This window comes from Dunckerocampus dactyliophorus, chromosome 12 (assembly GCF_027744805.1).
Source record: "Dunckerocampus dactyliophorus isolate RoL2022-P2 chromosome 12, RoL_Ddac_1.1, whole genome shotgun sequence".
In the NCBI taxonomy this organism is placed as follows: Eukaryota; Metazoa; Chordata; class Actinopteri; order Syngnathiformes; family Syngnathidae; genus Dunckerocampus; species Dunckerocampus dactyliophorus.
The window spans coordinates 967,377-991,405 of record NC_072830.1 but is presented as its reverse complement, the minus strand read 5'-3'; the positions used below and the strand labels follow the sequence as shown (position 1 = coordinate 991,405).

Genomic DNA, 24,029 nt, shown 5'->3' with positions numbered 1-24,029 from the left:
CAGTGTTTGTTCTGTTGTTGTATGTTAGCTTGCGCAAACCAATACCAACCAGAATTTTACTCAGTATCAGATTGGCAAGGAAATCAGTGGTTTTGCACATGACTACTTAGCACACCTGTTGACTTGACGTAGGGTCAAGTTTGCCCTAAGTGCATTGAGCCCATTAAACCATTTAGTTTTTATTGGTTTCCCAACCATTTCTTGCACACAAACGGATGCACATTTTTGATATCATTTGTACTAAATTACTTGTGCCAGCAGTTTTATTGTTTCCTGTGGTGTTCCTTTTTCAACAGATATGCTGACTTTATTACTTTGTTCAGTATGTACTGTACATTATAGACAGAATCAACAAAGTGCACAAAAGAACTATTTGTTAGAGAAAAGACACATAAAAGGGGCTTTGATTAGAAATCGACTGTACAGTCATGTCCCTCGGCATTTATTTAAAAAGATATCAGACAAGTGCAAAGTGAATACATCGTTTTTAAGGCAACATGCACTAGACTTCATCGATCCTGGTAGAATTTGCTGGAGTGCTAGTTGAGAGACAAGACACGTCTTCTGAAGAAGGCCAGGACCATTAGGGCAACGATGGGAGCTCCGACTGCAGCGATGGTGCTGGCGTACTGTGGCATGCAATATGAAATTGTATGTAACCAGTGCACACTTAAGAAATAAAAAGTATGTGCATGCCGCACAAACCTTAATAGAAGTGCTAAATTGTTTTTGGAAGACTTGCAGATACACCCTAAGAAGAGCCAGGCTGCAAGGCAAGTAGGAGTCGGAATTTTCAGAGTCTCTACACCTTTTGCAAGAAAAGAAAATAAGGGGGGGAACAATAAACTATCATTCTGCTTGTAGGGATATGCCTGCAAAACAAACCTTTGGTACAAAACACTTCGTAGCGTGACGCTGTCTGCCAAACAGAAGTCCAAAAGGCCCAGTTGAGACAGCAGAGGCAATGACGGTCTGTAACCGTCTTCAACAAGGAGCCCAAGGTTGTACCAACCCTTACGTGACAAGTTCACAAAAGACATTGTCATGACGATACACACATTTTTAAGAAAGGAAGAAAAGTATGACTGACCTGCGGCTCATTCCGTAGTGCTGCCAGTTTGTACATTTCTGCTGCATAGTGCAGCCTTTTGCGCCCGTCAACCTGGCCCTCGTACCACATGTCACCCATGCGGATCAAGGCTGAAGAAATGCGGAAAATAGCAAGAAAGCGTAAACTGTCTGCCGCTGACTGATGCTTACACAAATAATCATCAGTGCCTTTGTGACCTCTCCACTGGATTATGGCAGCTCTATCGACAGGCTGCTCTATGGCAAGTTCGTGAAGACCCTCCAAAATGCCTCCATTAAATCCCTGCTGCTCGAAAACTGATGATCTACTGGAGATCTTTTCTACGTTGAACTGAGCTGCTGCAAAGCCAGGCTCAGCAGCCATCATGCAATATATCACCAACGGGCCGAACAAGCTCACTCAGAATCCTCCATTTGGCTCAAAAGCTGCTGCTCAAGTACCCACTAGAACAAGATATTTTTTTTCTGTTATTATATTATGCTAAACTGAGCTCCTGCATAATAGCCCAGCTCAGCAGCCATCATGTAATGTACCAGTAAGACAAACATGGTACCGTAAGGCTCATGCTTCTGATTCTGGATGGTTAGGTTGTAATATCTTCGCATGCAGTGCAGTGCAAACACGGGATCTAGAAAATCACCCTAAGAACAAATGCAGCATGAATGTCAGTATACACACACAAGCTGTAAAATGAACACATGATGGCTTTAACGCACCTTGTGATGATCACACAGATAAGCCACGTTAAACTGAGCTGCTGCGTAGCCCAGCTCTGCAGCCATCATGTAATGCACCAACGAACCAAACCTGGAAAGCAAATATCAGCAGAAGAGCCGAGGTTGAGTGAAAGCACATTTTGGACAACGTTACACTTACATGTCACTCTTCAGGAAGCAGTCCAGGGCTCTCCTCAACAGGCGACCCAGGTACCCATTGTGCTCCGCTGCCCACTTTGCCCATCTGCGGTCAGGTAAAAAGACACCTCAGAAGGCCTCTCCAAAGCAAGGTGCTCATTATGCATAAAAGGTAAGGAGCCAACATGACAGCATCTGACGGACGCCGAGTGACGCGACCGGGGATCCCTGTGGACCAGATGTTGGCCACCTCAGCCGCACCCCTGACGTGTCCTCGCTCTGCCGCCTTAAGATAGTACTTGTAGGCCGTGTACTGCGGAGAGGACACACGAATTAGAAGGAGTCATTGCAGTTTAGTGAAAGCTGCCCTACCTGGTCAGCGGCTCGTCGCGGGTAAAGACCGACTGCGTACACGACACCGAGGTTCAGAGCTGCATCCGGGCTCCCGAGGTGGTCCGCCATCTCCCAGAGTTGCACCGCCTTGTCATAGTCACGCTCAGACTGTTCGTAGTACCACGCCAGGGCGCTGATCGCAGGCACGAAACCCTAAGGGAAGGGACAGACAGGGATCCTAGAAGCCCCTGGTCAGCGTGTGAAAGTCCAGCTTGACCCAGGAACAGACTACTTCTAGTTCTGTTATTTCCAATGTGTTTCTGACAATACCAAACCTTGTCCATTGCTTTTTTCAAAAACACAATGGCTTTTGGAATGTCCTTTTGGACCCCGTGTCCCTACAGAGCAACACAGTGTAGCATCAGTTAGGACAGAAGAAATAGTGCACACGCTTGCTTACGCGACCTCAGGGGTGAATCTGACCTGCAGGAGTGCGATTCCAAAATCATACATAGATACTGGGTCCTCCAACAGCACCGCCCCCCTCTTGTAGTGCCTTAGGGCCGCCTGCATGTTAGGAGACACTCCCTGCTGACCCCAGAACAGCATGCGGCCAATAGCTTGCTAGGAAAACACGTACACGTGCACATGTGAAATGTACACGTTTGCTTTTATTTGTCTTCATGAGATGACTTACCTCCGCATCAGGTGCACCTCTGCGTGCCTGATGTTTCAGCCACTGGAAGATGTGATGGTCTTCATTGGTTTGAAGCCTCAGGACCTCCTCCTTGTGCAAGTAAATATCCTCCACATACACCTGAAAAGCACAAACAAGGAAGAACGAGGGTAGTTTATGACGCATACAGTGTTCCTTCGCTACATCGCACTCCACCTTTCGTGGATTCGCTGTTTGGCAGATTTTTTCAAGTGCAGTTTTTTTTTTTAACAGCATCTGAACCTGCATTGTGGTGTGCATCCTTGTGGTCTGTTAGAGGGATGGATAGGTACTCTGTTGCATGTGTGTGTTATTGTATTTACTGCTGCTGCCAGTAGAGGGGGTTGTTTAGTCATGTGAGTTCCACCCACTAATCTGTATTATATATCTGGATAGCTCATTGGCGATGACTTGTGAAGCCACGCGGCCGCCATATTGCCACTCGCAAGAAACACTTCTCGGGCAAGCTTTTGCATTCGTGGTGAACTTATTTTATTAATTTGGATTGGACACAAATTTTGCCTTAAGATGCCTGCATGTGCAATTAACTGCACAAATCGCCAGTTCAAAGGCTGTGGACGAACATTTCACCTGTAAGTATGATTGAAATGTAGATTTATTATTGATCATTTAAGGGTTTTGCACTGTCCATCTCTCAGATATTTTCGATCGTGTAAAATTCCTCTGATTAAATGTATGTCCAGAATTGATAGGTTTATATAGCTCTATAATAGCTGAGAGGAAATGTACGTACTTTTTTGTTATATCATGATATATGTATTTCTTTAAGGGACGAAGGTTGCGTTACTTGAAGGGATGGGAGAATCTCAGTGCTTCCATGATGCTTACCAGGCATTGTATACAGTGCAGTTAGCAAGCCAGTTTGCATACAATTGACCCGGCAATTGACCCTTTTTTTTTGCTGCTGAATGACTGACGTAAAAGGATTCATTCATATGATATGTTCTGGAAAATAATATTACTGAACATGCATAGCGGTATGTTTGAGATTGCAAACAACGTATTGTCTTACCCAAAGCATATGGTTTTGTTTCAGTGTTGTTGTTTTCTGTGTGTGTGTGTGTGTGTTTATGGTTATTACACATTATGGTTATCACATATTATTCCTGTGTTTTTTGTTCAAATATATTTCTATATCAGAAAAGAGCTTATTTCTATTTCATAACACACAAAAAAAAATCAGCAAAATGTGAAATGATTTTAAAACTTGTCCAAGGTCACTCTCTTTTATGATTCATATTTTGTACAGACGAGAGCATAGTGAATTGTATGAAAGAAAGAATAAAAAGTAAAGGATCATGACCATGGATTTTAGTGGAAAAAAGGGATGGGATATGCAGTTCAAATGAAAATCTCTTTCTAGAGGAGTAAAACTATCATTGCTGTAGGGGAGTGCTGAGCCAGGATGCACAGTAGAATTTTGTCCCAAAGGCAATGAGAATTGGAAGGGGAAAAAGTACATTTAATATAGCCAAAAGATAGAGAATAACGTATCAAATGGTTTTTAAGGGACGAAGGTTGCGTTACTTGAAGGAATGGGAGAATCTCCCCACTTTTTAATGTAAAATATAGATATTCTGCGAGCCTCTTCATCTGCTTTGTACACTATGTACGCTGTGCCAATGTAGTCGAGATGTGAGTGGTAAGATGGCGTCTCTTTGGCTTCAACGTCTTGCACTCCGTCGTGCGACGTATGAGCTATCCTGATACAGTCAAACCTGTCTTAGCGGCCACCTTTATAGAACGGCCACCTGCCTATAGCAGCCACTGAAAAATCCCCCCCAGCAAATTTACATGTTATAGACCCTGTGTATAGCAGTCACCTGTCCAACGCGGCCAGCGGCCACCCATTTTGTCTCCCTTGGTCAATATCTGACTGCATATAGCGGCCAAATTACCAACTCAAGTAGAAGCTTCATGCACGAAAAAGTTTTGTTTTTTAATCAATGAAGCTGTCATGTGTAGACTTTAATTACTGAGTCCTAGCTCAGTCACAATCATTCACAAGATCCACACAAACTGTCAGTTGTTCCACATAAAAAAGCCGTCTTCTTTTGAGCTTGCTATTTCCTGGTCAAACATGTAACTTTAAGAGCATTTGCACCAAAACATTACCACAAAGTAGGCTGGGAACAGGACGTGCTCCCAGCGACGCTACAATAAAAAAAAAAAAGATACGCTAGCATGCATGCGGCAGCGGGAGCAAAACTGAGTTGGGTTGTACTTAATTGAAGTATTTTAGAATGTACTCACGTTATTTTTCATCAATCCTCATCCACAAATCCATCAAAGTCCTCATCTTCTGTATTCGACACAAACAAAGCAGTCTTCTTTTCCGTCCGCTACTAGTCTGTTAACTTGTCAGTGTTATTCAGCTCCGAAGCAAAGAAGGAAACTTCTCCTGTTGCTTCTGCCAACTTTATTTATTGAACGCGGCCACCAGACAGCAGCTCAGAACACACACACATCTCTCAGCATCGTCTCTCCTTCCTGCTTGCCCACAAGGCAAAGGTTAAACAAGCCCCACTACATAGCTGTCCCGGCAATGCCTGTAAGAAATGACACCGTTTATTTCCTGGTGTGCACTGGTCAATACTGTAATGCCGCTTGTTGTGGGGAAGGAGAGACTCACGTCGCCGATGCACTTTAATGGCTTTATTAACAGCGGAGAACACTGCAGGACTTTACATCCACGCCAACATAAACACACTTCCCAACTCTCTCCAAACTCACAGCTAGCACTGAGCCTAGCTCTCCTGCTCGGGGCGCCCACCGTCACTTCCCGTCACTTCCTGATGAACTAAAGCTGTAATGACACTCTGCCGTATAAAAAGTAAAATATTAAAAACAAGCGTAAGACATTACTAGCACAGCTTTGTTCTGTGGGTGGTGGATATATTCTATCAGTTATTATTAAGCCTCTAGCTTCCTTTCAGTAAGTAAAAACCTTGGCTATGATTGCACTACATTGTCATGTAGACCTACAAAGTACACTTGGAAGAACAAGAGGTGAATAAATGTATTGCAACTGATGTGAAACTGATGAGGGGTAGGATTAAATAAGCTTTGCTTCTTCCTACTCCTTTTTGGACATGCAAAATTGTGAATTGTACTATGTGATGTGCTACTGTTTGACTCATATGCATGTTCAGGATGAATTAAAACCATGAACCATGATAATAACAAGCCTAGTAGTGCTGTACAACTTTTATCCGCAGTCCGCAGTGCCCTCTACTGGTCAACATTATTATTTTTTTTTCCTCTACTGGTCAACATTCAAACTGGACGCCAACCTGTCTATAGAGGCCACCTGTCTATAGCGGCCACTTTTGCAGACTCCCTCTAGTGGCCGCTATAGACAAGTTTGACTGTATATTATAGAGATCAGTGGTTCCACCTGGTCTCAGTGTGTGTTTACGTGCCTGTAGAGCATAGTAGGAACCCACGGTAGACAACAGCCAGCTAAATGTAGACACAACAGTCCTTATTGGCTTGGGGAGAAACCGCCCATTGTGTTCTGCATCCTGATTGACAGCAGATCATTGTCAATCATTCTCCTTCATGCCGTTTCCTGTTGTGGTCAATGGTCGCTAGCAAACTAGCTAACTGTGTGAGCTGCTTGCTAACCGCCAATAAACAACAGAAGAAGAAGAAGCAGCTAACCGTGTGGGGAAAATACGACAACAGGAGCAATGTGTTTTACCGAGGATACAAAAATGCTACAGCCAAACGGCGCCAAGACGAGGCCGTGAAATACGCGAGTGACTTAATAACTTCTTGTGTCCAAGCTAGAAGGTTGATCATTAATATTCAAAGGAAATTTGAACTTTGAGAGTGTTTAAACAAAAGAGAAATGTGAGGAAATGTTCATGTGTGTCTGAGAAGAGTGTATCAAGTATATGGCGGGGGCTTTTACAGCCTTAAAACATATAGGATCATTGCAAACACATACAATGGGCTACTTATTGCGGCCTACTTTGGGAACCTATCCTTTACGATAAACGAGGGAAAACTGTATTGCTTTTTTGGACCTTTGCAACTGCAACTGAACGAGAATGTGATTTAAAGCTTCAACACGAACATGCAACCTAAACAAAAACAAGGCGAGCGGCCTCACCCCTCAGCACGTGTTTTGACCAGCGCCAGGCGCAGCGCAGAGGTTACGTTTTGGCCGGCGTTTATCTGTTTGTTTGTGTTCAAAATAACTTGAAAAGTCCTGAATGGATTTGGATGAAATTTTCAGGAATTGTCGAAAATGGGACATAGAAGAACTGATTACATTTTGGGGGTGATCCGGACCACCGTCTGGATTCAGGAACATTTTAAAGGATTCTTTAACATTGTGAGATAGGACCATTTTCAGCATTTGTGCAACTCCACAAAAATGGTCAGAGCACTTGGAAAAAAAAATACAGGACAAGTTTCAGGTTCTACAAAATATCAAGGACTGATCCAAAAAATGTAGGCTTATTATTTTGGTGTGAATCACAATATGGGGGGAACCATGACACTTGGTGGAGGTCTGTGCTCTCCGAGCGCTTCTCTAGTTTGTATTGTGTGTTCTTGGGCGTGTCTGTGTACATTCTACAGCACGGCTTTCCAAAGTGCGAGCTGGGGGCCATTTGCAGCCCTTCAGAACATTCTACAAATACAATTACAACTACAAATACAATAACAAAAACACTAAGAAAAAACAAAGCAAAAGAGAAAAAAAGTGGAGTAATTTTATGAGAATCAAGTCCAAATATTAGCAGAAGTTATAATACTAACAGAAAAAAGTTGAGGAAAAAAAAGAAAAAAGTTCAATGTAGAAGCATACATTTTAAATAAAAAACAAACATTTTTAAAGTCACAATACTACAAGAAACGAAAATAAGTAAGCAGTAAATAAGAATAACTAAGTAAATAAGTAAGTCAAGTTGCAATTTTTGTAAAATTGGGTTGGGGAAAGTTAGAATATTACAAGAATAAAGTCAAATTATTATGGGACTGAAGTCATAATTTACAAGAAAGAAATAAAAAGTGTAAGGTAAAGAAAACAAGTTGTGGACTTCCGGTCGACGGTTGCATGGAGTAGACGCAAGAGCGAGAGCTCCGCTTCTATTTTATCATTTTCACTCTTTCACTCCTCATTCCGACGTTTCTTTTTGGTCTTTTTTGGAGAGTTTACATCTACTTTACCCGGGCTTGTTTCAAATGGCATCACAGCGGGGCAAACTAGCGGCAAAAAAAGACTTGCCTACTAGCCTGACGATGGAAGCGATCTCCGAGCTACTTGACCATCACAGACAGTCGCTAGCAGGAGACTTTAAAGAATCGTTTAATCAGCTGGAAAACAAATTTGACCAAGTTTGTGCCACCGTGAGTGAACATGGCCAGCGGCTGTCTTCCCTTGAGTTGGCAGCAGATGACCTGAGCCAGCGTGTGCGGGAATTGGAAAATATTTGCTCTGGCCTGCAGGAGAGCAATACCAAGCTCTCGGCTAAAGTCGTTGACCTCGAAGGCCGAAGTAGAAGACAAAATATTCGAATCTTGGGCTTACCCGAGTCTGTGGAAGGTGGTCGACCTACAATCTTTTTCGCTGACTTGCTGGTCGAGGTCTTTGGAGAGGAGACTCTACCTTCTTCGCCGGAGATTGACAGAGCCCACCGGTCGCTAATGGCTAAGCCAGCTCAGGGGCAGAGGCCGCGACCTGTTATTATTCGTCTACACCGCTACCAAACCAAGGACCTTTTGGTCCGTGAGGCACGACGCAGAGGGAAGCTCGAGTACCGTGGCCAGCAAATTCGAGTGGTGGAGGATTACTGTCCTGAAGTTCTGGGCCAGCGAGCCGAGTACAGGGATGTCATGGCGGAGCTCTACAACAGAGGCCTCAGACCATCACTTCTGTATCCTGCACGGCTCCGTATTACACTTCCCGGCGGAGACAAAAAGTGGCTACCTTCGGTTAACGAGGCGCAGAAATACCTTGATGGACTTCCTAAGTCATCTTAAAATGTACTTTTTTTGTGGACGGTGCCCTACGTGTGATTGGTAGCGACGTAACCGTTACCGGGCTATTCACAGGACATTTTTTTTTTCATAGCTCTTGTTATACTTGATGTCACTGTAATGTGAGTATGTCCCACTATTTTGTTTCAGGGAATTTCCCCTTTCGCACTTGGTTATGAAGGAAACATCTTAGTGCCTTGTTTCACGTTGGAAGTTTCTACCTCAAGTTCCAGTATTACCTTGTTTACATACCGCTACAATTGTATAGGTACACAAGACGGTTTTCAGGGACCCGGCTCCTAGGAGTGTTGAGTGCTGTTTAATAATTTACAGAGGAGCTGAAGATTCGTGAGTGACAGGAAGATTGTATTGGAATAAGTATGGTTGTTTTGAAGAGCTTGCTGCTTTGTTTTTGGGCAGCCGTGTTGGGGGAGGTGGGGTGGGATTTTTGTTTTACTTTGAAGAGGTTAACTTGCATATGCCACACACAGCCAGTTTTTGTTTTAATTTACCTTGTATGTTCCAAGTATTGCACTTTTTATACTAACCATCTTGCACCTTTGATTGATAATGGATGATTCACTAAATTTTGTTAGCTGGAACGTCAAGGGTTTAAATCATCCCGTTAAAAGAAGGAGGGTATTTGCACATATAAAGCAACTTAAAGCAGCATTTGTGTTTTTGCAGGAGACTCATATTCGTGGTTCTGACAGTTCACGTTTAATGGCACAGTGGAGGGGCCAGCATTTTCATTCTTCATTTCAAGCAAAGGCCAGGGGGGTCTCAATCCTTGTTGACCAAAACATTCCTTTTGTGCATCACAATGTTATATCAGATGTGAATGGTCGTTTCGTTATCGTCTCAGGGAAGGTTTATAACAAAATGTTAGTGCTAGCCAATGTTTATGCTCCGAATGTGGATGACGTGAATTTTTTTGAACAATTTTTTTCCTTTCTTCCGAACCTGGGCTCACACGCTCTCATACTAGGTGGGGATTTTAATTGCTTTTTGGATCAAGTGCTGGATCGTTCTTCTCCTAACCCGGTTTCAAACAGTAGATCGGCCTCATATATTCAGTCCTTTTTATCAAATTCTGGTGTCTCTGATGTCTGGCGTCTCCTCCACCCAAACAAAAGGGAGTATTCATTCTTCTCTCACGTTCACCATACCTTCACCAGGATTGACTATTTCTTCCTTGATAATGATCTTTTGCAGTGTGTTCGCTCATGTACCTACCAGGGTACAGTGATATCAGATCATGCCCCAGTTGTACTCTCCCTTGCTCTCCCAAATCGCCCTCGGATTAACAAGCACTGGCGCTTCAATTCAACTCTTCTTTCTGAGAGCGATTTTGGGAAATTTATCGAAGAGCAAATATTGTTTTTTTTCCAGACAAATTCCTCCCCAGATATATCTAGCTTAGTAGTTTGGGATACTTTTAAGGCTTATATAAGGGGTCAAATTATCTCTTACTCTGTTAAAATGAAAAAGGAGGCCCACCAAGAGCGACTAGAATTGGCAGATAAGATTAAGAAATTGGATCATCAGTATTCTCAATCTACGAATCCCGATTTATACAAAAGGCGTGTAGAACTCCCAACTCAATTTAATCTGGCTTCAACTTACATCGCTGAGCGTCAACTTTCTGCAAGTAAGACTCTGTTTTATGTTCATGGTGAGAAAGCAGGGAAGCTATTGGCAAACCAGTTGAGAGGTGCTAAAGTTAAGGGACACATTGTAAAGATCAAAATGGAGGATGGGAATTTTACTTCAGATCATGAAAGAATAAATCAAACATTCAGAAATTACTTTTCTCAGCTTTATGCCTCTGAATCAAATAACTCGGCACTCATGAACGTTTTTCTGAACCAATTAGACATCTCCAAGATTCCTTTCGATAGTAAAAGTAGACTTGACAGACCAATAACAAAGGAGGAGATTGCACAAGCTATTTCCTCACTCCAGTCTGGGAAGTCTCCAGGTCCCGATGGTTTTCCTGCAGAATTTTTTAAGGCTTTTTCCCAATCTCTCTCCGTACAGTTGAGTACTGTGCTGTCCGACTCATTCAGGCGGGGTACGTTTCCAGCTTCATTTTATGAAGCATGTATCACCCTTATTGGGAAAAAAGACAAGGACCCTTCAGAGTGCTCCTCATATAGGCCAATTTCATTACTAAACGTGGATGCTAAAATTCTGGCCAAGATACTGGCCAAAAGATTGGAGGACATTTTACCCCTGGTTATATCAGATGACCAAACGGGCTTTGTAGAAAATCGATATTCTAATTTCAATATGCGCCGGTTGTTTGACATCTTGTACCTCCCTTCTGATGGGTCCATGGAGTGTGTGCTATCTTTAGACGCGGAGAAGGCCTTTGACCGTATAGAGTGGCCATATTTATTTGCGGTCTTACACAAATTCGGCTTTGGTGCAAATTTCATTACCTGGATAAAATTACTCTACTTACGTCCCACTGCTTCCGTCCTCAATAATTCTCAGGTGTCACAACCATTTAATCTTTACCGGGGAACTAGACAAGGGTGTCCTTTAAGTCCCTTATTGTTTGATTTGGCCATAGAACCCCTTGCCATAGCAATTCGCAGCTGTGACAACATATCTGGCATTTGGAGGAATGGAGTACAGCACAAGGTGGCGCTACATGCAGATGACTTATTAAGCTTCATTTCACATCCAGACAGATCTTTACCTGCTTTGCTACTGCTTCTGAAGAATTTCGGTCAGTTCTCAGGATATAAACTTAATCTGAATAAATCTGAAATTTTACCTGTCAATGAGGGGGCGCCAGCATCAGTGTACGCATTGTTTCCTTTTAAGATTGTGGAAAATAAATTTACTTATTTGGGCATCACAGTTACAAAAAAACATAAGAGTCTTTTCAAAGAAAATTTTTTGAGTCTATTAAACCACACGAGGCAGTGTCTGACGCAGTGGTCGCCACTTTCCACTACTTTGGCCGGTCGAATCAACTCCATTAAAATGACCATTCTTCCCAAATTTCTGTATTTTTTTCAATCCATCCCAATCTTCATCCCAAAGTCTTTTTTTGATACTTTGGACTCGGTCATATCTTCCTATATTTGGAAGGGCAAGCGTCCTAGGTTGAATAAAATCCATCTACAAAAACCTAAGCAAGAGGGTGGGATGGCGTTGCCTAACTTTCGCTGTTATTATTGGGCAGCCAATATTCGATGGGTCGTATTCTGGTCATACTATCAGTACCGTCCAGACCGGCCTTTATGGGTGGAGATGGAGTTGAATGTGGCTAAAAATGTTTCTATTCTAGCGTTACTTGGATCTGCACTCCCTTTCCCGTCAAGCAAACGTATCGATAATCCGGTGGTCTGGCATACGTTGAGGGTGTGGGCCCAGTTTAGGAGACATTTTGGTTTTGAAGATCTCTGCCTTTTTAGCCCCATTTCAGACAATCATCTTTTCCAACCTTCCTTGCTGGATCTGGGGTTCCGGGAGTGGCGTAGACGAGGCATATTGTGTCTCCGAGACCTGTTTATCGATAATACGTTCATGTCATTCCAGCAATTAACGGAACAATATAATCTTCCAAAGTCCCATCTCTTTCGGTACTTTCAGGTTAGGCACTATGTTTACAGTCGATTACCAAATTTCCCTGAGATTCCTGGTACGAACATTGTTGATGCACTTCTGGACTTGCAACCATCACGTAAGGGGTTAATTTCTACTGTTTATGTTAAACTGTTGGACATAAGACAGACCTCTCTTACTAACATTAAAACAGCATGGGAGCAAGACCTAAATATGTCTTTGACAGGTGACATGTGGCATACAATCTTTAAAATGATCAATTCAACCTCTATTTGTGCCCGCCATAGCTTGCTACAATTTAAAGTTGTACACAGGACTCATATGTCAAAATCCAAACTAGCCCGTATAATCCAGAGGTGGATCCCTGTTGTGACAAGTGTAAGAGGGAGGATGCCACACTTATCCACATGTTCTGGTCTTGTCCTAGTCTGGAGAAGTATTGGAGGGAAGTCTTTCAGACACTTTCTGTAATTAGCAATTTACCCTTGCAACCCAACCCTTCAATAGCACTGTTTGGCACCACAGGTGAACCCGACTTGCGTTTGACCCCCACACAACAACGAAGTTTGTCCTTTGCCTCCCTCTTGGCCAGACGGGCAATTCTGTTAAGGTGGAAGGATGCTGCTCCGCCCACCCACGCTCAGTGGCTGAGAGATGTCATGTCTTGTTTAAATCTGGAGAAAATTCATTACTCAATTTGTAATGCCAAAGAAAAATTCCAAAATGTCTGGGGACCTTTCTTAGTATATTTCCACAACTTTAAATTTACCTGAGTTCCCCAATAGCTTTCCCGCTCTGGCCTATTTGCTGTCATCTGTTGTTTAACTCACTTGTGTATTTGCTTTGGTTGTTTTGCATTTGGTTGTCCTACCAAACTCGGATCTCTGTCTCTTTGGGCTGTGTGTGGCTTACGTTGTGGGTGTTTTTGTGTTGGGGTTTTTTGTTTGTTATTTTGCTGTTTTTGTTTTTGTTTTCTCACACTCTCGTTCTCTGCCTAAACTACCAGCAAACATTGTGTGCATTTGTTTTTTACTTTGTCAAAATTCAATAAAAATATTTCTGATAAAAAAGAAAACAAGTTGTTAGTAATAATGCACTGATCAACTAATGAATGACACAATGCAGATTTTTCTTGAAATGTCTAACTTGCTAGCATACAGTATGAGCAGTACATGGTTGGTTTCCATCAAAGTGGCCCCTGCATCCTTTGATTGTTCAGTATGAGGCCCTTGATGGACACGCCTGTTCTTAAAGGTGCCGATGACAAGAAGAAGAAGTAACACCGTAACTACAAAATAACTGGCACTTTCTATTACCAAAACTTATTTCTATAGCTTTGTTTGCACTTACGTGACAAAAACAACATTTTAAAGTGCCACAAAAGGTGAAAGTTTGATCGCTAGAGCAGATTCAACCCAATGAAACTATTTGTTATGTGCACAGCAACTCCACATACGAAGCAAAGAAATGTTATTTGTGTAGCACCTGTTCCGGCGAGGGATTGTGCCGGTCTAAAGTGGTCTGTTTGGCGACGTTCGCATAGTAAGCGTAGGCCACATCGGGGTCAGCGAGGACTCCGTGGAGGCCCCGGTGGTGCAGGTGGCCCAGTCGCAGGAGAGCAAATCGATCGTCTTTCTGGGCAGCCAGCAGGGCCAGCGACCACGCCTGCACGACACATCTTGACAGGTGTTATCAAAAGTGAAAACTATTTTATTTTATATAACAAATAAAGAAAGCACACACCTTGCTGGGCTCTTTGTCGACCCCCAGGCCTGAGCTGTAGACGACGGATGACATGTGCAGCGCTCGAGTGTCACCTAAGCAGCCGGCTTGCAGCAGCAGAGGTAATATTTTGCTGAGCACTTTCATGTCGCTCGCACCGTCTAGTTTGTGAAGCGCGAGCGAGTACAGCGCTCTGCCCACCGCCTGCAGGCTGAGCCCTCTCCCCCCTGCAAATGTTTTAGTTCATTCAACACTTCAACAAGAAACTGACAGGCAAAGCTTGTTCTGAAAGTTTGGGAAAAATGATACAAGAACATAGACAGTAGAGATGAGACGTGTTCAAAGTGGGAGGCGGGCTTCAGTGGAGGCAAAGCAGCTTGAGAAAAATAAAGATTCATTTTAAAGCCGCTAATCTAATTTAAGATCCAACGAGGGAGGGTGTTCTCTGAGTGGTCTCGCCCTGTCACACGCGTGCTCTAGCTTGCTTGATGTGGTATTCTTTGGATGAAAGCATTTCACTTCGTGACAGTACATTATACATGTTGTGGGGAGACAAAGAAAAATTATGAGAATAAAGAATAAAGTCAAATCATTATGTCACAATATTCAGAAACAAAAAAAAACGGCTTTTTATTAAATGGGCAAAGAAGTTAAACTATTTTATGATTTTGATGATTATTTTCTGATGATAATTTTGATGATTACTACTTAGTGAATAAAAACCCTGTACAGTCCGTACATCATACAATTAGAAAACTTATATTGTAACATTGTAAACTCCTACTCCTACGCTCTAATCAGCAAATGAACTGCAAAACCTCCCCACAGCCTTCAATTGGTCTCTTAATAATAATAATAATAATAATAATAATAATAATAATAATAATAATATTAAACACGCAATAAAATAACCACAATAGAGCATCCAAAATTTAAAAAATGAAAAGGAAGAATAGACAGAAATTCAACACAAAAATGTTAGGTCAAGAGGAATAAGCAGTTTTGAGCAGGTGTGTTTGAAGCTGTGATTTGAGTCCAGTAGACGGCCTTGTGGTGGAAGAGCGTTCTAGAGTCTGCAGTACGTCTGCAGATTCATTTGATACCAAACTGAGAGGGAAAGTTGAACAAACATGACAAAGAAGTATCCAAAGTACAAAAATACATTGAAGCAGCGATAAAGCCTCATTTGCATCCTGACATTGACACGTTTTCACAGTGCAGGGATTGGAACACCAACAGAAGTTCAGCCTTCAAGATGAAACACTCTTAGTACGCAACATAATCATCAAACAAACTCACTTGCTCGTATAACTCCCACAGAGCAATGAACTTCCTGCCGTGTCTCCTTCCTTTTTTCTGATATGACTGTGCGCTCTGTGCTATGAGGCGTTCAGGTGCGCTCGTAATTGTGAGTGTCAGGCGCTAATTGTGTTTCGTTTTTCTTCAAGTACGCCCAATGACAATTGGCGTACCAATGGGGGTACGTGTACCCCACTTTTGGTACATAGGCTGTAGACCATGGTCAATCAATCTCCTTCAAGCCGTCTCTTGTTGTGGTCATGGCTAGCAAACTAGCTAACCACCAATGCTGTAAACAGCAGACGAAACAGAAGAAGCTAACCGTGTGTGACTCTGGACGCTGTATGGTGGTGGGTTTTGCGACAAAACCCACAATGTCGACAAAACGTTCTGCACGCAAAAGGCAGAGGAAGATGCTAACCATCGTACAAAAAGTTGGACTTGTGGACATGCTGAAAGAAGGTAGACGCTACGTGGCTGTAGGGCGTCGAATCTTTGGAGCAAGAGGAAAATACGACAGCAGGAGCAATATGTTCTAACAAGGATACAAAGACGCTAGAGCCGAACAGCGTCAGGACAAAGAGGCACGGTCAGAGGAGTGAAATTATCACTTAATAGTTTCTGTGTCCAACCTAGTAGGCCCATCTTTAAAATTTAAACGAAATTTGAACTTTGAGAGTGTTTAAAGAAGAAAGTAATGTGAGAAAATGTTATTGCCTGTCTGAGAAAAGTGTATAAAGCGTATGGTTGGGGCTTTTACAACCTTAAAACATTTATAAGATGGCTACTTTGTGAATTTCACTTATCGCGGGCTATTTTGGGAACCTATACCGCGCGATAAAGGAGGGAACACTGTACCATGAGACCTCTAAATGCCCCTACTGTGGGACAAACAATTCAGAATCCCACTGATAGTTTTTTTTTAAGACAGATGCATAAACAGTTATCATAACAGTCGTACCAAGTTTGAGAGCCAAATATTTGGCGACTTTAGCACCATACGGAGGACTCGGTGCCTCCCACAGCTCACACTTCTCCCTTGAATCTTCCCGTGTGTCATTGTGGAAAGCCTCCATGCCTGAGACACAAAACAAGTGGTTCCTTTAAAAAGAGTCTCTTTTACAGGGATTTAGCACCACCTAGTGGCTCAATAGAGGTTTACTACCAGACTTTTTGCCCTGTTGGGCCAGAAGAGAGTAGAAATGGATGCTTTGGTTTATATTAAGAGTCAATTCTTGGCAGGCTTGCAGCCATCCGGTTAGGTTCACATCCTTAATGACGTCTGGAAGAGCAACGTCCGACTGAGGAGGAGAAGAATGATGAAGAAGAAGCCAACACTGGTTACTGATGAAGAGTGGGTTGTAGTGCGTTACCAGGCTTTGAGGAGATGCTCTGTTTCGGTAGTAAACCAAGGGTCCAAAATAACCTTCCACACCTTTTATGAACCTCCCACCTCCGATCACAAAGTAGCCATCAGTGTCGATCAGCGTGACGTCATGGCTCAACCTACGCAAGAGGAAGCATCAACGGTAGCTCAGTTTATTACCCGCATCCACCGCATGCGCACCTGTGTTCTGTTGACTCCACTCGTCTGGACTCTTTGCCCAAGCGCACCAGAGTGACGGTCACCTGACGGCACCATCACGTGACTTTTACATCTCATCTCTGCTGTTGTTTCTGCACTGGTTGGAACTTTACTTACGCTTCTGCCTTGCAACTTCAAACGGAGCTGACACCACTCCCTCAAAGGCACCTTGAAGAGAGAGAGGATGGCAGTGGATGCATTGGGCCCTCCGTGGAGTTGGACATGCAGCTGGCCTAAGCACAAAGTCAACGGACAATGAATGAACATTTCAGCAGCCATTTTATTACATCTTCTCAAGGGACAATACTAAAGAACGGGAACTGTACCGCTTGTACAACCATTATTGTCTCAACAGCTGGCAACACAAGCGAGTACCAGCATGACGGTGTCTTGCCCACATGGTGGTGGGAGCGTCACGATCTGAGGTAGGTGTTCTTTGCATCATGAGATGGTCATTGTGGTTCTTCATATATTGTACTATGGAAGAAAGTGGTCAGTCAGAAACGCTACGCTACTTTGCTGAGGTCATTTTCACACCTTCAATGACCATTAAGGTCCTACCAGCTCTGTCCCAATGATCCCGACCCAAAACATGACTCAGCCACCTCCTTGCTGCCATCACATCCTTGTTGAGATACGCTGGCCGTACTCTACTTCATCCATGCTGACCACCACAATCCCAGCTGTCATCTCAATCAGCCACCGATGTCTTCAGCGTACCAAAGTGTTTGTGAATGATTGCATGGTTTCATGCCCCGTCCAAGGCTTTGCAAGATTTAATGCTTTTTCATACACTCAACGCTTTCAATAGTGTTGTCCCTTGAGAAGATAGAACCTGCCCACTTTCCCAAGTGAGGGGAAAATGTTTTACTTGACAATCCTACAGCACATGTGGAATTCATGTTTTCCCTGAATGAACCGCAGCTCCCCAAAGCCAGCAGCTCTCATGCGGTCCCAGAACGGGACAACTGCTGATTACTGTTGCAATAACGTCTGCGTGTTAATGCATCTCCAGGGAACCTCTAATAAAAATGTGAAGCAGCGATGCAAGCATGAACAAGATGTCAGGCGTGCGTCCGTCAACCTGATTTGGTGAGCAGCAGCGTTGGTGTGGCGTAGTTGCTGCGGGAGTCGATGTGGTAAAGCAGCCCACACGCGCTACCCTGGCAGCTCCTCGTCACAAACACCCACATGGAGAACACGCACCTGTTGTTGGACAGGTGATGACATGACGGCCAGACGCCACGCACATTTTTTCCGTCCTTACGGTCATTTCTGTCTTACCACGGGAAAGAGAAGGCACGAACGCGCAGATACTCCAGAGTGTCGCTGCCATATGGGCGGAGAGTCTTTGTGATGCCAAACGGCTCCCCGGTGGAGGCAAAGATGGAGGACAGGAAATGGACCGTTTCTGAAAATGACAAAGACATGTAAGTTCTGCAAGATCTTACCCCCAATTTACATGTATAGGATTAGCATATTTTTTGGTGACAGTGGTCAAGGTTTATCTACTCAACTGTAGAGAGTACTAGGCCTTTACTTGAAGTGAGGCGCTTCAGGCTATTTGAGGAGACCTTTACTCTTTATTTGTCCATAATGCATTTTTAGCCATCCAGCCTTCCTTTTTCTACGCCGCTTGTCGGACGGCGGACCCGAGGATAACTTGACACCAGTAGGTTATGCATTCAAGTGTTCAGTTAGTATTATACAGGGCCAGGCAAAATGATCTGACACATTTGTAGGTTAAATAAAAGGCAAATAAAGTAAAGAAACAAAAAAGTGTTTTTATTTTTGAAAAGTACATATAATGCCATTTTTTTCAAATAATGCCATTTTGTTTGTTTCTTTATTGTTTTTGGTTTCTTTTTCAGTTGCTGCCATCAATTGGACTGGTGAGCATCGCGCTTTCATTGTGGAAACGTTTATCAAAACAAACGAATCTGTAACTGCAACACAACAAGCGTTCCGTTTGCACTTCAATCGGTAGACATGATCCCGTAGCAGCTGGAAACACCATCTTGTTATGGTTACCAACTTCACAGCTACTGGATCTGCATTGAGTGTGTGGACAATAATGGATCCCATTTGACTGATTAAATTTTTAAAACATCATGAAACAGAATGGCATTATATGTTCTTTTCCAAAATAAAAACACTTTCTTGTTTCTTTACTTTATTTGCCTTTTATTTAACCTACAAATGTGTCAGATCATTTTGCCTGGCCCTGTATTTATAGTCTGTATAATAATTGCATTTTAAAGAAATGATGAAGTGTATTTCACTCCTCTGACTGTGCCTGTTCGTCCTGGCACCGTTTGGCTGTAGCATTTTCGGATCCTTGTTAAAATATATTGTTTCGCATCCTCCTCCTTGTCCAACCAACGATTCATTTATTCCTCAACGATGCCCTACAGGCGCGTAACGTCTACCTTCCTTCAGCATGTTCAACTTTTTGTGCGATGGTTATCTTCCTCTGCCTTTTGGGTGCAGAACGTTTCGTCGACATTGTGGGTTTTGTCGGGGAGAAAGCGTGCAAACATTTCGAGTTCAGAGCCTCTGCAAGCTGTTTGCTAGCGATCAGATGACAGGAAACACGGCAAAAAAAAAATGTAAACAACAGATGTGGGAGTTTGTGTTGAAGTTGAGGAAAGGGGGGCTCAGGGGTTGCGCTCGGGGGGGGGGACAGCATTGGTCCGCCTTTGGGGGCGTCTTTCAAGCCAGAACCGCCACTGCGTACTGTCTAACGTTTGCAGCATTTCTTCAAATGCTGGCTTTTCAACTGTATTAAAAGGCATCATTTCTTTTGCCATGACTTCCTGTGAACGCACACAATTTTGCGCTGCTCTGTTGGTATTTACGTTGTCGACCAGACGCCTGAGCGAGTGTTGACTCAGTGTTGACAGTTTTTTTCTGAACTACAACACTTGTCACCTTTTAATCTGGCCAGGTCTTCTGACACGAGAACATGACATCCTAATGATTGCAGTTACAATCACATTTTTAAAAATGATTTTCATTATTTGGCCTAGTGGTTAGCATGTTGGCCACACAGTCAGCAGCTCGGGAAGATGTGGGTTTGAATCTCCGCTTGGGCATCTCTGTGTGGCGTTCGCATGTTTCCCGTGTGCGTGCGCGGGTTTTCTCCTGGTACTCTGGTTTCCACAAATATGTATGTTAGGTTCATTTAGTAGTGCTCAATTATTGTCTGTCATTGTGAATGCTTGTTTGTCTATATGAGCCCTGCCATTAGCTGGCCACCACTCTAGGGTGTACCCCGCCTCTTGCCCAAAGTCAGCTGGGATAGGCTCCAGCATACCCCTGTGACCCTAGTGAGGACAAGCGGCATAGAAGATGGATGGATGGAATATTAAAGGTAATAATCCTTGATGCTTACACCTACTGGGGTATTAGTTCAAACTGACTACAATTTGGAACTCCTTTTCTTTATCAAAGACAATATTGGAAAGGCACCTACCTTCCTCCAGTGGGCACAGCTTCCTGGTAACGTCCTGGCCGAATCTCAACATGAGCACACCCCAAGCAAAGCAGACCTGATGTGGTTTAGCAGGTCGACTATAGGGAGGCCGAGGCTGCAGCGTCGCCACGTCCTGTGCCGAGACCGTCCACTTGCCGACTTTCTCGTACCCGACTGACGCTCGAAGGATGCAGCTCAACACCCAATGAGAACCCGGAACTATTCCGTCCGGTTGATAAACCAGCCAATCAGGCAGGGTCAGCCGGAGGGTCCTTTTCTTTAGTTTCCCAGGGATGCACCTCCATTGCACCAGCAGGGAGGTGGAGATGTTGCCGATGTCAAAGGTCACCACGCAGTCTAGCCGCACGATGGCAGGCGCATCACAAGAGTAGAGAACTTGAATGATGGCATGATCCGGAACAGGCTCCTGGGGAGGATCCAGGAGTCTCACAGAGTCTACCGCCAAGACGACCTGTAAAATAAAAGATGAAGACAGCTTCTACCGTCTACTCGCGGACGGCCAAGTGGTCGTACCTGCACGCCGAGCCAAAACCCGCAGATATATCTGTACTGCAAATCCATGCTCCACGCCGCCTTGTCAAAGCCATTCAAGAAACGTCAAAGGCTGCAGCACAGACACAAAACACGAGCCGTCAGACCCGGACCTCATCCTGCTCCGCCTCCGCTGACGTTGCCAAAGTCAATATTGAATAGCGAGCACGTTCCGCCCGGTGACTGATGACTGCAGCTTCAGGAATGAGCTGACATGTCGACGTCTCGTGCAGCATTCTGTGCTGACACTAAAATGAACATTTTCCAAATGCTAACAAAACATTCATTGGATGCAAAGGAGCAACAAAATGGCCGTTTTTGAGGAAAGTTCATCTTGGGAATTTTACAAGTAAATCTATCAAGACATTAAAAAAAGAATTACCTTTATATAAAACACAGAAATCATAAATGATACATAAAATACCCCAAAACAGTAACTTAACTTATTTAATACTATAGGCTAAATGTTAATTAAGACATAATTATTTCCCACATTTTGGATGTCACTTTCTATTTATTTCAAGTTCCAATCCAGTAATTAAATAAACGCACACCCCAATTATGCTACAAGATGGGAATTCAGCGTTCTGCGGGAGCCGGCTGTGAGCACAACGTTTTTTCTAGCTCTTCTCCTTCTTCTAGTCAACACTTGTGCAGCAGCATGCCGGCAGGATTACAGCGTTGTTATAATAACAAGAAAAGTCCTGCCTCGTCACATTACAACCAACTAGTTTTTCCGTATTGCATTGAGATGTACAGGCGAGGGTGTGCTGAGAGAATAGTGCAACCAGTATGGTTGATAAATGTTAAATATCGATATAATCAATAGAAATCTGTACTACAACGATTACCTCAACAAACAGCTACAGAAATATATGGTAATGGTAATGTTATGTTTCTCATGAAAGAATCTTACAGCCGATTAGTTCACGAACGACACATCACTACTGTACACTAGTATACCGCACATAAGACATGTGCTAATATTGTCTTGTCCGGCAGGGGGAGCGCTGGTACCAGCGTTACCCTCACCGACCACTAATTTGCTGGCTAAATCAGCCCAAGCTAAAAAAATGTCTATACGTGGCGAGGAGCCACTTGTTTATCGCTACAAACATCACCTCCATTGGGACAAATCACTGATCTAAAAAAAAGACTGGATCGAGCAACCTATTGTTTTCACGCGCCAAAATTTGAAGCCAGATTTTTTCGATCGCCGCCATCTTGGTGAGACCACCTTACGCGCCACAGCTTTGTGATTGTGCTGGTATACGAACGCAGAATTAGTGAAAAATCATCAAAAACATCAGGAGTGCCAGTGAAGGAAGCGAGGATGAGGAAACACAACTTAAAAAGCACTTCCCAAGAACCTTCCACTCGTAAGTACTTTTACTCGGCACCTTTTTTTGACCTGATATATGTGCCACTACTTGAACGGCTTTGCTTTGAAAAGTTCTCGAAATGTAACCAAAAGTTAAAGTATGAACTTTGATGGGTGGTTTTGCAAGAATTTTCTAGTTACACCTTCCTGTAACAACTAGGCCTTTTTTGGTGCCTAGCCTAGCAATCAATGATAAAATTATTTCTATGCAGTTTTTTACAGTAGGCTTTGAGTATTTGCACTTATCTAATGTCTTTTTGTACCAAAAACAGCTTTTTTAAAAGCTACCACAACTACCAAGTTACATTAATTCTAACCTTATCCTGAGATAAAAAAAAATAATGGTTTACCGTAGGAAAATAATTAGACAAAGATAGACTTTAAATTCCGTACGTAAACAATGTTGCCACACAGCCAATTTTTCGTCCGTCTCGAAGCTAAAATACATCTTACTAGCTTGATAAATGACACAAAAGCGTATAAATCTGAGTAGTTATAACCTTTAGCAGTTGATTTTGGTGGCTATACGATCAATCGAAGTTTTACCAGTGCGTTGCCATACTGTTGTCTCACAGCAAAGTGGTCTCACCAAGATGGCCGCCGCAAATTTCCATTGGCTTCAAAAATAAAACAATAGAAGCTCGATCCAGTCTTTTTTTTAGATCAGTGGGACAAATCAGCTTCATTTAAATCACGTTTTCGTCTCTCTGATGGAGGATGAAGCGTAACTAAACAAGAGGAGGAAAGTAGAGGCACAGGAAGTCATGCTAACACAAGAAGCAGTTAAATGCGAACTACAGACACGCAGTTACATTGTTCTATATGTTATATGTATATTTTACAGTAGTCGCGTTACACAGACTACATAAAACACTGACTTCCAATAAACTGACTTCCGGCAGCCATTAACCGGAAGTTGCGTCAGGCTCACCTCATTACGTCACCACGTCGGTCCGAGCTGGCGTCAAATTGGCAATAAGCATATTAATGACTATTTGAAAAATAATGAAACATTCTTTTAAATGTTTACTTTATTGAAGGTTTGTCAAACCTTAAAGAGACTCGTGAAGATGTACAGTATTAATAACTGCATGCGCCAGCACAGGGGTGTCCAAACGTTTTCCCTCGATCGAGGGCCGAAAACAAATGGATCAACTTCGGTCTTTGCTTTTTTTCCAAATATTTAAAAAGTTCTTTTAAAATAATTTCCATACCTTTTTTCCGTAATATTAGGACGTTATTTCCATAATATTTTCACTGTATTATAATATTATAAATTTTCCCAGCTTTATTTTGTTTGGTTCCAGATAATATTACGTTTACAAAAATAACATATTTTTGTCTTTAATATTTCAACTCTATGCTATTAAAATGACATTATTTTCCCTCATAGTAATACAAGTCTATTCTCGTAAAATTACGACTTTTT

At 42.9% G+C, this 24,029-nt stretch overlaps 1 protein-coding gene across 3 annotated transcripts; it reads right to left on the bottom strand.

Moving 5' to 3' along the window:
* Nucleotides 1–424: 424 nt before the first annotated feature.
* On the bottom strand, nucleotides 425–23,498 carry LOC129191550 (protein sel-1 homolog 3). Of its 3 annotated transcripts, XM_054794999.1 has the most exons (24): nucleotides 23,101–23,498; nucleotides 21,202–21,292; nucleotides 20,668–21,139; nucleotides 18,477–18,603; nucleotides 18,277–18,398; nucleotides 17,310–17,425; nucleotides 17,175–17,236; nucleotides 16,981–17,113; nucleotides 16,773–16,908; nucleotides 16,569–16,685; nucleotides 14,330–14,535; nucleotides 14,072–14,251; nucleotides 2,975–3,094; nucleotides 2,761–2,901; nucleotides 2,613–2,675; nucleotides 2,317–2,490; nucleotides 2,130–2,257; nucleotides 1,967–2,050; nucleotides 1,807–1,897; nucleotides 1,644–1,731; nucleotides 1,091–1,200; nucleotides 886–1,013; nucleotides 706–808; nucleotides 425–629 (listed from the first exon to the last, which is right to left on the bottom strand). In XM_054794999.1, exons 2-24 carry the CDS (start codon nucleotides 21,247–21,249, stop codon nucleotides 540–542), a joined length of 3,039 nt encoding a protein of 1,012 aa, XP_054650974.1. In that variant the 5' UTR covers nucleotides 21,250–21,292; nucleotides 23,101–23,498; the 3' UTR covers nucleotides 425–539. The 3 variants fall into 3 exon arrangements, 1 of the variants encoding a protein (XP_054650974.1); XR_008573228.1 differs by lacking the exons at nucleotides 425–629; nucleotides 706–808 and having other exon boundaries at nucleotides 966–1,013; nucleotides 1,091–1,533; XR_008573229.1 differs by lacking the exons at nucleotides 425–629; nucleotides 706–808; nucleotides 886–1,013 and adding an exon at nucleotides 1,288–1,533 and having other exon boundaries at nucleotides 1,103–1,200.
* Between the last annotated feature and the right edge of the window lie 531 nt (nucleotides 23,499–24,029).